Source organism: Fopius arisanus, unplaced genomic scaffold, assembly GCF_000806365.1.
Source record: "Fopius arisanus strain USDA-PBARC FA_bdor unplaced genomic scaffold, ASM80636v1 scaffold00036, whole genome shotgun sequence".
Classification (NCBI taxonomy): Eukaryota; Metazoa; Arthropoda; class Insecta; order Hymenoptera; family Braconidae; genus Fopius; species Fopius arisanus.
In genome coordinates, this window is record NW_011887775.1 from 121,668 (window position 1) to 133,999 (window position 12,332).

Sequence of the window (12,332 nt, forward strand, 5' to 3'; positions counted from 1 at the left end):
CTACCCCCCGCTCCATTTTCCCGGGGGACAATGGGGGGCTGTTCGCAGTGTGCACCCCCCTTCGAGAGGAACCGTTAAAAGTTGAAACCTGCTGGTCTCTCTTTTCAGGTCCCCAGGTTTTTTTTTTTCGCATGGGAATGCAATTTTTTTTTTTTTCGCGCAACGAACTGAATTGTTGTGAGAATTTTTTTGGGGGCGAAAGGTATAATTTTTGACGAGGCGTCAACACTTGACCGCGAGATTTTATCAGCGGACTTTTTTTCTCTATTTGCAGAACGTTTAATTGTATGGAAAATTCAATAAAATATAATTACTCTTTATAAAGTTTAATTTTAGATCGCAGAGAATGATTTTTTTCAAGAAATTCTTGCTTCATAATATGAGTAATTGGGTCTCGCCACTGGCAAATTGAAGATCATAATCATGCGCATGAGTTTATTATTATTACTCGCGTTTTAATTCAAGGTCAGGGGGGAGAGAATGATTGGAGTGAATTATTCATGGTTGCGGACAAATGCAACTTCTGTTTTCCCCCAATTTGTTCAAGCACTAATTAATAATTACGAGGGGCTGTTGCAAAACGAGAGAAACGTATTGAACTCATTCTTCGGGAAATAATGGAAATGACAGATGCGTAACTGAAAAACTCACTGAAAAAAATTCGTTTAGTTTTCATTGTTGCCGCAAATGTTCTCAGCAGGTCTTTTCCGGGGAACAGGTACTTCATTGTCCCCCATTTCCATATCCACCGTAATTTTTCATGTTTCAGCGCCGCAACATGCTTTTGCTGGTGCCTTTTAACAGATCTATTATTCCCTAAATGTGGAGACAGTGGTAGCTCGTAAAAACCTTGAAGTTCAAGGGGAACATGCCTCAGGTGTACACATGTGTCTGAGGTATTTTCTGTTTATCCGGCTTTCACCTGTTTTGCTGTTTCCCGTATGCTGCGACAGGTGCTTCACCATTGTTTGGGGGTCTACCCCGGGAGTGTCTGTTTTCCATCATCTCGATACAATTTTCAGTTATAATTAAATACCCCTTAATTCTCTGTCATTCTTCCCGTCGAGTGTCTTAACGAGATCCTCTCCGTCGTCTCCCAGATGATCTCCAACATCTGTCACCTCCAAATCCTCTCTCCATTTTCTCTCACAGTTTTTCCAGATCGTCGTCAGTTATGAATCAAGACTTGGTACTGAGCACAGATTTCATTTATTACAGAGATGCTGAAGTGGACAGTCTCCAGATCGCTGTCGACGACGAGTTCGACACCCCACGGAACGTCTTCAGCAATGGACAAATCAACTCGCAGACCCTTTAGAGATTTGTCAAACACGCCGCCAACGGGTGTGGCAAAAGTATCAGGGATGCAGGACGATGGGACTGAGAGCAGTGGTAGCCTAGCTAGTGTCAGACGGAGACGATGTAGGAGTCATGGGAGTGATTTGAGAGCTTACTTCAACGTGAGTAATAAATAATCTCCTGAACCCCTCCCAGAAGAGGCCCCTAACCCCGAACTCTCTATTTCAGGCGACAAAGCCAAATCTTCGCTGCTCAAAGCGTCAGTCAATATCAGAAGACCAGCAGGACTCACCGAAGACCGAGAGCTTCTACCAAAGTACCCCCCGGGTAGACACGGATATAGGTCCTCTCACCTTCAACCCCGAGAGCCTGACAAAATACCAAAACGTCTCCACTCTCCCAACTGACCCTGCCATCCTACCAGTCGCCTATCAAAAATCCTTCAATAACAACGAGCTCCCTCAAAACGTCATGAACGAGGCAAGAGCGAATCTCCAATCGCACGTCTCCGACTTCTTCCAACAGATATCCGTCGCTGGAAGTCCTGAAGACGTGATGGAAGCAAACAAAGTTCCCTTTATCACAAAATCGAGATTGTTCTCCAGGAATTCAGAGAGCACGTGTCATCCAAAACTAGCGAAGATCACGAAACTTCACACTAGATTGAAGACACCTTATCACACGAAGGGGAAGAGTCCCTTCGCCGTGAAGGAGACACCCCTAGCAGGAAAGCTAGCTCACTTGAAGCTAGATCAAGACAAATTCGAGAACATGGATAATACAGTGACGGAAGTATTGACGAATCAGGAGAACAACCCGAAGACGGTTGCTGAGATCCTTTTGAGGGACTCTGAAGAGCGTCGGAAGGTTCTGGGAAGGGCCGAGAGCCCGGAATTGGTTGAAACGATGAACCACGAGGACAAACCCCATAATGACAGCTCTGTGTCATCGGCTAGTCAACTCTTGGAGGATCCATCACCCATGTCCTGGGCGTTTAGATCACCCTCGAATGATTCAGATGGTGAATTCAAGCTGCGGAGGCAGCGGGGTATCAGAAGAAAGCGAAAGGGCAACGACAAGGCTTCGAGTTCCAAAAGGAAGAGGCAGGATAGCGTCAGTCCGGGTACAAAACGCAGAATCCTGGAGCTTCAGGAGCCTGTTCAGGCTGTCAATATGCATGTCAAGAGACTTGCTTTGGAGACGGACTTGGATTCAACGTTTGGGGAGAGAACTGTCTGTAAAACTGAACTCAGTCAGAGCAACGATACTGGAAAGAATCTCTGGGAGCTGGAGAGCCCCAAGTCCTCACTAATGGATGACTTTCCGAGCTCCAAGAGCTCGTTGCTTCACTCGGTAACTGAAACACCTGAGGCACCACTCGTTGCCACTGTCAGGAGGTGTCTCAAGTACAGTCCCGACGTTGGCACACCCAGGGGACACTCCAGGGGATCCATCGAAATCGAGTACAATGTCATTGGGGATTATATTCACGTCAGAGGTGAGCCGGAATTGATAATCTCTTTGTAATAAATTGAAAATTGAAATGGATCGTTATTATGAAGAAAGCAAAACCTTCCACTCTACCCTCTTAAAAATTATTTCTCATTTCTCCGTTATTCCTCATAACGGCCACCGCTTTCCGTGACTGTCCATCAACCGAAATGGGAGCACGAAAAAATAGTCTCGATGACAACAGCACAAAATCGCGATGTGACAGTACCGTGAAAATCAACCCCGCACCATCATCGCGCAATCGCGTAGTCTCTCCCTCGTTTTATCCAACCAAGGAGATCACAGAAGAGGGGTTTTACACCGACTTCCATGGTACCGTGTGCCAGTAACCCACAGCCATCGTTGTCCCCCGGACTACGGTCAGTCTCAAAAAAAATAAAAATTTCCAAAATTCCGTAGAGATGGCCGAACATATATTCCACGAGCAATAAATTCCACCGGCAATTGCTCTCACTTCCATTCCGCGCTATTCTATTTTTTATTCAGTGACGAGTGAAGACAATTAAGTGCTGGTAAATTAAACTCTCGTGGATAACCGATATCTCAAGTCACGAAAAGTTAAATTTTTTTTCCCCAGTTAACGAGGCATAACCCCCTGCTGTAATTACGTAATTGCCCTTCGAATTTCCTCAGCCTTGTCCTCAAGACCCACTCGGGCAACGAGAACTGATATAAATAGCATAATTGGATGACGATAAAAAGAAGAAATATTTAATTGCCTTGTTTTTTATTTTGTTTGAGGATTTAATTGAGGTAATGGATTCTGGTTTTAGTGATTCGATGCAGAGACTTGAGACGAGCTTATGAGGGGCCGATTCATGCATACGTTAAGGCAAGCATAAAAAATCATTGTGGCGAAGGTGTTGTTAAACGCACAGCTGTTCACCGTGCAACACCGAGTCCAGTCTTTCATGAGACACTGATTCTACCTTATCCGACTAATAACAACTGCACAGCAAGAGCTACATCACTCGATATTGCCGTTTGGCACAGGGATCGAAGAGCGAGGTAAATATGGATTTAGGGTTGAGTTTAGGTGCGGGAATTAATACGGTTTGTGGGGAGAGATACTGTGAAATCGATTACTGACAAATCCAGTCCATTTGATATATCACATTGCACATAATAAAGAACTCGTGGCAAAAGTAAAGATTATTATTGAAGTTTTTGGAATAAATTGGACAATTAACTTCGATTGGTTAACTCAGAAATTTATACGAATTAATTGGGAGGAAATTCGAAAAAAACTATCATCGATTTTCGACTTATCGAGAGTAATAAGATATTGGAATTCTTTTAAAATCCACGAACAACTGATGGATTTTGTGAATACAGATCGGGCATGTTGGAAATTTTTATTTATCTATTCTGTTCATTTGAATTTCGAATTGCACGAACCGGAAATGTGGGAGAGGTTTGGATTTGACGAGAATTACTGATTCATTTGAATTATTAAGCACCATATTTTTCCGGATTAAAATTCAATAATCCCGTGATAAAATCTCACCTCTGAAATGTCAAAAGACGCCTCAACCCCTAACAAAGACTGACCCCCAAAATAAAATAAAAAACCCTAAAGGATTCTACCAGCCGTGTTGATCATCGATTCGCCCACTTTGATCTTCCCCTCAAAAAGAGAGATAAAAATACATGAAAACCCTTTATGCCATTCGATTCACGTGTGCTCCCCGAAGCGTGGATCTGGGGAATATTCCTCTACAGTCCTAACATCCCAGGTTGAACCGAGGCGGAGGGGAAATCGATTGCTTTCTGGTACATGCGCATGGCAATCTAGCCACGTGCGAACAAAAAACGAAAAATCTACGGTCACATCTCGAAGAGGTCCTTTACAAATCGACTAGGGGACTGGATTTTTATCACGGGTTTCTATCTATTTATTTACTAACGAAGTGAACAAAACGAGGAGATAAATTCCCTGGGGGGAGGAGAGAACGAGAATTTAATAAGAGATTTTTTTTTTCCTTTCAGGCGCAGCGAACTGCTGGGCTGCATGACTCTACCCCTCCCCTTGGCACAGGATAAGGTGAGAAATTATAATATTTAAATATTTTTTTTGGTTATTCGAAAGTAAATAATATGTAAAAATGAAAATGAAAATTGAACTGATTTTTTTTGGTCTATTGGAATTTCTATTCTGTGTTCAAAAAAAAAAAGATTTTAGTGAATGAATTATTCGTATTGAATGATCTTATAGTGTATTTTATTTAATTTTGATTTTTTATTGATTGTTCACGTGATTATTAGTGGATTGCGCAATTTTCAAGTTAAACTCCCGGATTTCGAAATTTATTATGAATATTTGTCGGTTCGTTTCCTCGATTTATTTCTATACTTTCACGAGATGTATCTCATTTGTGAAACAACCCGGGATAAATCCCATAGGATCAGATGCCTAATTACATCCCTATCCTCTGAATCCCTCTTCCCTTCTTCCTCCCCGGGTCTGAGGTCAGGGTTAAGTCGATTATCGGGTCACCACGGGCGCTGGATTTTTGCCCCTTCTCTCCTCACATGCTCACACGTCAACGTCGTGTGCAGTACGAAAGTTCTAGCTCCAATTAAATATTATTATTAATCCCGTCCAAGTGGATTTACCAAATACCGAGAAAAGAGGATTGAGTTCTCCTCAATCGTGGGATTGACGTTCACCGCGGAATTGGATAAAAGTGGATATCGTGGACCAGTGATTGAGTGAGAAGTTCGGGGATAAGTTTTCACATCAAGTGTAAAAATAGAAAAAATGATTGTCGTCGCGATTTACTGTGCAGCATTTATCGTCGCGGGTGTTTTGCTAAAGATATTCGCTGTGTATTGAGGGGAAGAAGATGGAGTCGCGTGATTAAGGTGATAATTAATTTTTTTTTATCGCGATTGATTGAATTTTCCGCGTGACAGAAATGATTGGGAAAATTTGTAATTTTGTCAGTTCTGAGTGGGCCAAAGTGGAAAAATGATAAGACCATTTTCGTTGGAAATTTTCTCACCTATGAAAAAAGTCTTATCACATTTTCAAGTAGAAATAGCCGTTCGCGAGATATTTTGAAGAATTGCGGGGATGTTATTCCACAGACGAGGAAAACTCTTGGGAGAAAGTCATGAATTCGTAAAGAAGGGCGGGAACTAGTGCACCATCACCAATTCAATGCGAACTATTTCCTAGTCCTTGCGCTCCAATAAACCCAGATATTTTTACCCTTCGGTTTTCCCATAAAAAATCAATGAGGAAAACGATAAAGATTCATGAGTTTATCCAAGAACTGTTTTCACCGTGACATTTATAGTTATAATAAATTGTCTTCAGGAAGCGACATGGCACCCTCTGGAAGTGGGTTCTGGTCGAAATACAAGTACACCGTACTCGAGTGTACCACAAGAGTGTGCGGTATCACCGCCACTGTCAAAAGATGGAGATCATGCAGACAACAACAATACAAATGCAGATGATCTCACTTACCTAAGGCATCTGGAACTCGAGCCAATAGATCCGACAACTGGTTTACCACTCCACCCTGGATTCACAGCTAAGGGTGGGAGAACACCTTGTACTATCACGAGAAGACTTGTACGACAGAGTGGTCCACATCAGGTATTGCATTCTGAAAATTCAATTAAACAGAAATTAATTCAATGAATTGTAATTAATAAATTGTAATGTGATTAATTTCCAATCAATCAATTGAATGTGCAAATCAATTTTTGTTCATTCGCGATAAATTTCGATAATTAAAATTCCTACGAACGCAATTAAATCGCCTGAAGGAATAATTGAGATTAATTATGAAAATGAGGGTTGTGTAATCGGTGGGAATAAAATCGAGATGATATTCTCCTTCAATTTCTCGTCTCAATTTTCCTAATGAGATTGAAATGACTTCAGGTGCCATGGGGTTTTTCTCTCTCGTGGGGCCGTCCCCCTCGAGTAGAGCGAGTGGATCCAGGAAGTCCAGCAGAACGGGCTGGTCTACGACCAGGGGATCACGTTGTTTTCGTCGACACGTCAAACGTGGTGATACGTCCCCGAGAGGATATTTTGGGTCTCATTCAATCCGCCACAACTCACCTCGTCCTCGAGGTGTATCGTCGAGCTGGTGGACACGCAAACGCCCACAGACCGAGTTTCACAAACGTCAGTTTACAACCCAACATGGAATACTCCAACGGCCACCACGTCACCTTCACCGCCGAGGTCGGTACGGGAGTTTTAGTCTAGACCAAATTTTCCAAACTATTGGAAACTCACCTCGTCCACAATTATTTATTTTTAAATTAACCTTTCCACCGGGAAAATTCACTACGAAATGAAATTTCTCCGTTTTCGTTTGAAAAATAATTTTCATTATGTTTCACGAAACGCGAGATAAAACGCTGTGTTACATTTATATTTAAGTCTGCTACTTCATTTTTTTATTCTCAGAGCGCTTCGTCAGTTTTTATTATTTATTTTATATACTTTAAACCGAGTTCTCGATGTTGATCGTCACCTCGATGTGTTTGTATACGTCAACCCCAGATGTAAATAAATAAATAAAAGCCGTAGATTATAATCGATCGAGGGAGATTAACACCGAGAAATTGCGCTGTGTTATCCATACGTTTCGTCTTAAGTTATTGATCAAGTGCTCAAAAAAGGAGAATAAAAATCCTTCAGTTGTATACGCGATAATTTTTCTTTCTTGCATTGGAAACTTGGGCGACAACGTGGCGTGGGAAAGAGCTTATTACCATTATTAATTAATATTAATTAAAAATTATAATCACAATTCCGTGTTTTTTCATTGATTTTTCACTTGCTCGTGAAAATTGTGACGTTGAAACTTTTTTTTTATGTTGAGAAAAAACAATTTGAAACATCGGATTCGAGAGTGAGATTATGTTTTGTACTTTGTTCTTATTTTTGTTGCCAAGAACTTTTGTTTAAAACCCATAAAAAGTGTTTTTTTTTGTTTTTTATCCATTACCCCATTCCCAATCGTAAAATAAGTGCCTGATTTATTAGTTTATGTATGGGCTATAGAATTTAGAAGAGAGTTGATACAATAGCTAGTCGAGAAAAACTTCTAGTCGAGAGTTTTCAAGTTTTTAGAGAGAAACTAGAAGGATAATTAGCCTTTATGTTAGAGTAATAAAAATCTATTGACCTAGTTTGTTGAGTTTTTGAGGATGAAAAGGGCTCTCATCTCAGAATTTCAAACCTCTTTGATTTGTATTCAACTCCGCTTCATTAAAACTCCATCGGAGTTCATTATAACAGGAAAAACATGAAAATTGGGGAAGTTTGAGATTAAATCCCCGAAGAACGTGACGCAACAAAACTCATCAGCGAGACTGAATAAATAAATTCTCGAAATAGTGAGGAATTTCAATATTGAAAAATATGTATAAAAAAATATTTTATACATCTTTTTTACATAAATTACGCCAATAACAACGAAATCCTCCAAACGATTAATGAGCGAAAGAGCTCTTCCCCTAACCCAAAATTACCTCCAGATGTTCCCCAACTTGTCGCCGGACGCTTCCCCAGAGGAAGAGCTAGCGGTCCGTGAGACCCGCTACTGGGGAGTCCTAAAAACCGGAGTCTCCCGCTTCTCAATTCCCCTGGCCGAGCGAAAAGATGTTCTCTCAAGTACAGACCACGCGATTCTCTTCCAAAACCTCGAGGACCTCTTCAGACTGTCCGAGGAAATTCGGGACGAGGGTGGCGGCATCGAGAGCTACCTCTCGCGAGTCCCAAGAATAACCTCCAGCTACCGAAGATACTTGAGCGGCCTCCAAAGGGCATGTTGCCTCCTGGTGGCTCTGCGCCGCAATACAGCATTCGCGAAACTGGTGGCTGAGCCAGCAGTACCCCACAAACGACGCCCTGACCTCACTGGGGTCCTCCTGCTGCCCCTCGAGCACTATAGGTGAGGAACCACCAGTCTTCAGGGATTGATTCCTTTATCCAAAGAAGTCAGCCTGAATCAAGTTGAAACACGATTCTTTAGCTTGACTCAAATAAAAAATCCACTGCAATTACTAGCTGTTATTTTGGGCGTTTCTAGAGAAATGACGAGGCTGTTGTGCCTTGCTTCCCCGAGGAATTGTCAGAAGACGAGGGATCTTGCTCAGGGGTATCGAGAAGCCACTGCCAATGCCGGGGTAATGGAGCCACCGAGGGACACAGGACGACCGCTTCTCAGTCTCCAAGAAGTTGAGTCTAGACTAGTCTTCGCCAAGTGCAGACCTTTTACACTTGCACAGCCCGGGAGACAATGGTTTGTTCCTTTGTTGAGAGAAGGAAATGCAGTTTGAATTAACTCCTCATCAAATTGCAAATTTCACTTGTTTATTCAGGAAGTAGTATTCCTTCTAGCTTTTGATCCAGTTGTTGAAGTTCTTTAGTGTAGACGACTCTAGTTACGTCAAAGGAAGTAGTTCTAGAAGTTTACGGTAGTCACAGGGTACTTGAGAATAACTTTTCAACAGCTGTTTACATAATTCCCTGAAGTTTTTCAAAATTCTCCTAAAGGCTTTTTGGTGGAGCTCTGGCGAAGGTCGAAGGTCGTCGTCTTCAGCCCTCGTGGGCACTTCTTCTGACCGACCTTCTAGTTTTCGCGAGGGTATCCAGGGATCGAGTTCTCTTCGTTACGGAGGAGCCCCTCCGCCTATCTAACATCGCCGAGGCATGCTTCACGGTCAGAAAACGACCGACGGAGTTCAGACTCCAGGTGGCAATAACTCCAGATGCAAGAGAGAACGGTCACGTCGAGGTGGTGCAGTCTGGAGGTTGCAGTCCTCATGGGAGAGCTCGACGACGGGTCCTCGTTCTTCGAGCACCCAGTCCCGAACAGAAAGCTGTCTGGCACAATCTGCTCCAGCGGCAGATGTGAGTTGTCCTTGTAACGATGTGATTTTATTTATCATTCCCAAGTGTAATCCCTGCCTGTCTTTTGGTTTCAATTTTTCCCTCTGGCTCTTCCCATTTTAGCATCTATGTGAATACAGGCTGTGGGGGAGTGCCGAACCTAGACAGCCCGGAGGAGGGACCTTTTGTGAGGAGCGAGTACGGTACAGCTGGTGACTCCTCAGCAAGCCCTCAGGTAATTCAGGAGTATATTAAAAGGCCGTTGCTTTTTGTTTTTCACTTCTCACGTGTCGATAAGAACGAATGTGAAGATTGCGCATGCTCAGAACTTGATGAATAATATGGCGGGTTTCACTCTTCTTCACCTCGTGTTTTTAAGGCGATGATTTAATACGTCTTCGTTTTAAAACTATTTTTTTTCTGTCGTGGAAAGATTCACGAGGTGTGAACCATTGATTTAATAGTTTTCTCAAATTTTTTACCCGCTTTCATCATTGATTTCGAGAATTGAGCTTTTCCGCCTTTTTTTCAAATATCGTAACACAGTTGAATTGCCATTTCTCCTTCATCAATACAGATTAGTCTATCCAAAAAGCTGCACGAACCTGATGACACCTTAGAGAGCATCCTGAAATCAAGTCCCTCGAATCACGAGAACAATCACTTAGCTCAGTGGGTTAGAAATTCCCATCACGCCCCACCACCAGACCACGAGGTTGCCCTCGAGGAATGGACAGCCGAAGAGTTGGCGGCACGTGCACCTCGTGAATCATCGACGAATGTTCAGATTCACGAAAATACAGAGGAGCAAACAGCACCGAGTTCAGATCCCGAACAGCAGAGTACGACCTCGAGTGCAAGCCTGAGTACTGTCAAGTCAAGCAATGTTAATGCAAGGAAGAACGGGAATATCTTCAGCAAAGAGACATCCGGTGGATCCATCAACATCTGCCGAAGGTGCCACAGGTGGAGTCTTTCGTGTTGTGGCTAGAGTAGACCTTTGTAACATTGAATTCGAGCTTCTGTTCAATGCGACTAATTCATGAGTGTTTTTAGTTTTTGAAAGAATTCATTTCGTAACGGTTTTGTATCTGGAATTTCAGATCGGGATGTCCAACTCCTCCACTCGTGAGAGATCCCTTCTCACCGATTCCGCCTAAAATATCAGTGCTGCCGCCAACCCCAGATCTCTGCACAACCCACAGACTGAAGAATAGTAGTCACGATAGTCCTAGTAGAAATAGTGCAAACTGTACTCCAGCTGATGGTAATACGGAGGACGGTAGCGAGGACGACCTGGACTGCGATGGAGAGCCTCCCTACAGGTGTTACCATCACGATTGCTCTATCCTGACCCTTGGAACTGTTCCCTGATCTCATGACTTTGATCTGCAGAGCCCTGAGACGATTCGGTACTATGAGCAGTCTAGATCAGGATGATGACGTGGATGAACAGACCGAAGACGACAACCTGGAGTCACCTCCATCTGGTCTTCGATCGTGGACCGCACGAGCAAGTAGCTTTGTCGTCAGTAAAATGGTCTTTCTGGAGCAGCTGGGCGAAGGAGTGGGTGGATACCTTCTGCAGCCTCCGGTGCCACCAGAAAGAACTGAATTCTCATTGGATCCTAATGATGAGGAAGGGACGACTTCTGGAGGCACTTCCGGTGATGACATATGGGGTACACCAACTTCTGGAGGCCCTGACGATGAAAGCTTCACAGCTAGTCCAGTAGGTAGCATTGAAAGATCTTGAATGTTTGAAGGTACAGCAACACCTTCAGCAATAGTTCGATCCTCATTTTGAATGGGGAACTTGCATTTTGAATTTTGTTATATTTTGAAACCTCCTGGTCCTCTTCGAAGTTTCAAAAGGACATTCTCTTTCTAGGCGTATATGTTCGGCACTTGTTCTAGCTTTAGCCAGTCATTGACATCACAATTTCTCATAATAAGAAGGAATCATTTGATAATCATGCCAGTATCGCTCTGAGCACTCCAACCTGTACCTTCCAACACCAAAATAACCATGATCTAGTATAGATTAAGCTTGGCACGCCTCTGCATGACGCAAAAATCGCTTGCCCTCTGTTTGCCAAGAATCATTAGCGCGAGCCTGTTGTACCTGTGACTTCCGTAGCCGTCCATCAACGGCAACATCATCGGTGAGGATAATTATGGCCTGAGTCTCAACGCAGACGACGATCCGGACGAGAGCGGTGATTCTGAGGACAGCAGCTTACCAGAGATAACCATGGAGCAGCTACTTGGCAGTGGTAGTTTATCATCGCTACGTTGTTTTCTGGGCCGTAGGCGATTAGAGCCGCTACCAGAGGAGGAGGACTCACCAGGAAGTGGAAAACACCAAGTAGGATGGTGGTGACAGAGGTTGCAGGCGACCTCTGACGTCGACGAGAGTCAAGATCGCTCGAAGATCTTTGAGCAGTTGAGCCAGGAGGACGAGGACTTCCGAAGAAAGATACTGGATCTTCATCGAAAACTGTCAGACGTCGATGAGGACTCCGTCCAAGTTGTCTCACCCGACAAAAAAGAGAAACGCGTGAGCCTCCTAGAGGGCGGTAAGATCATCTTTCCGTCGATGAGGACGTCCGTGAGTGGTAGCTCGAGTGATGAAAGCGAGCCCAATTACAGG

General features: G+C 43.4%; 2 protein-coding genes across 3 annotated transcripts in view; one reads left to right on the forward strand and one right to left on the reverse strand.

Moving 5' to 3' along the window:
• The window catches only part of LOC105266066 (paired mesoderm homeobox protein 2), a 38,964-nt gene extending 32,594 nt beyond the window's left edge, over positions 1–6,370 (reverse strand). For both annotated transcript variants that reach the window (XM_011303954.1, XM_011303953.1), the window contains exon 1: positions 6,287–6,370. The gene's annotated coding sequence lies outside the window, so the exon portion shown is untranslated. The remainder of the gene's footprint in view (positions 1–6,286) is intronic.
• Positions 1,221–12,073, forward strand: PsGEF (Protostome-specific GEF). Its single transcript, XM_011303950.1, has 14 exons — positions 1,221–1,460; positions 1,528–2,797; positions 3,585–3,819; positions 4,801–4,855; positions 6,134–6,418; positions 6,710–7,018; positions 8,323–8,738; positions 8,877–9,089; positions 9,344–9,700; positions 9,803–9,914; positions 10,257–10,645; positions 10,783–11,004; positions 11,075–11,411; positions 11,820–12,073. The coding sequence occupies exons 1-14, from the start codon at positions 1,221–1,223 to the stop codon at positions 12,060–12,062; spliced, it is 4,683 nt and encodes a 1,560-aa protein (XP_011302252.1). The 3' UTR covers positions 12,063–12,073.
• Positions 12,074–12,332: the final 259 nt, after the last annotated feature.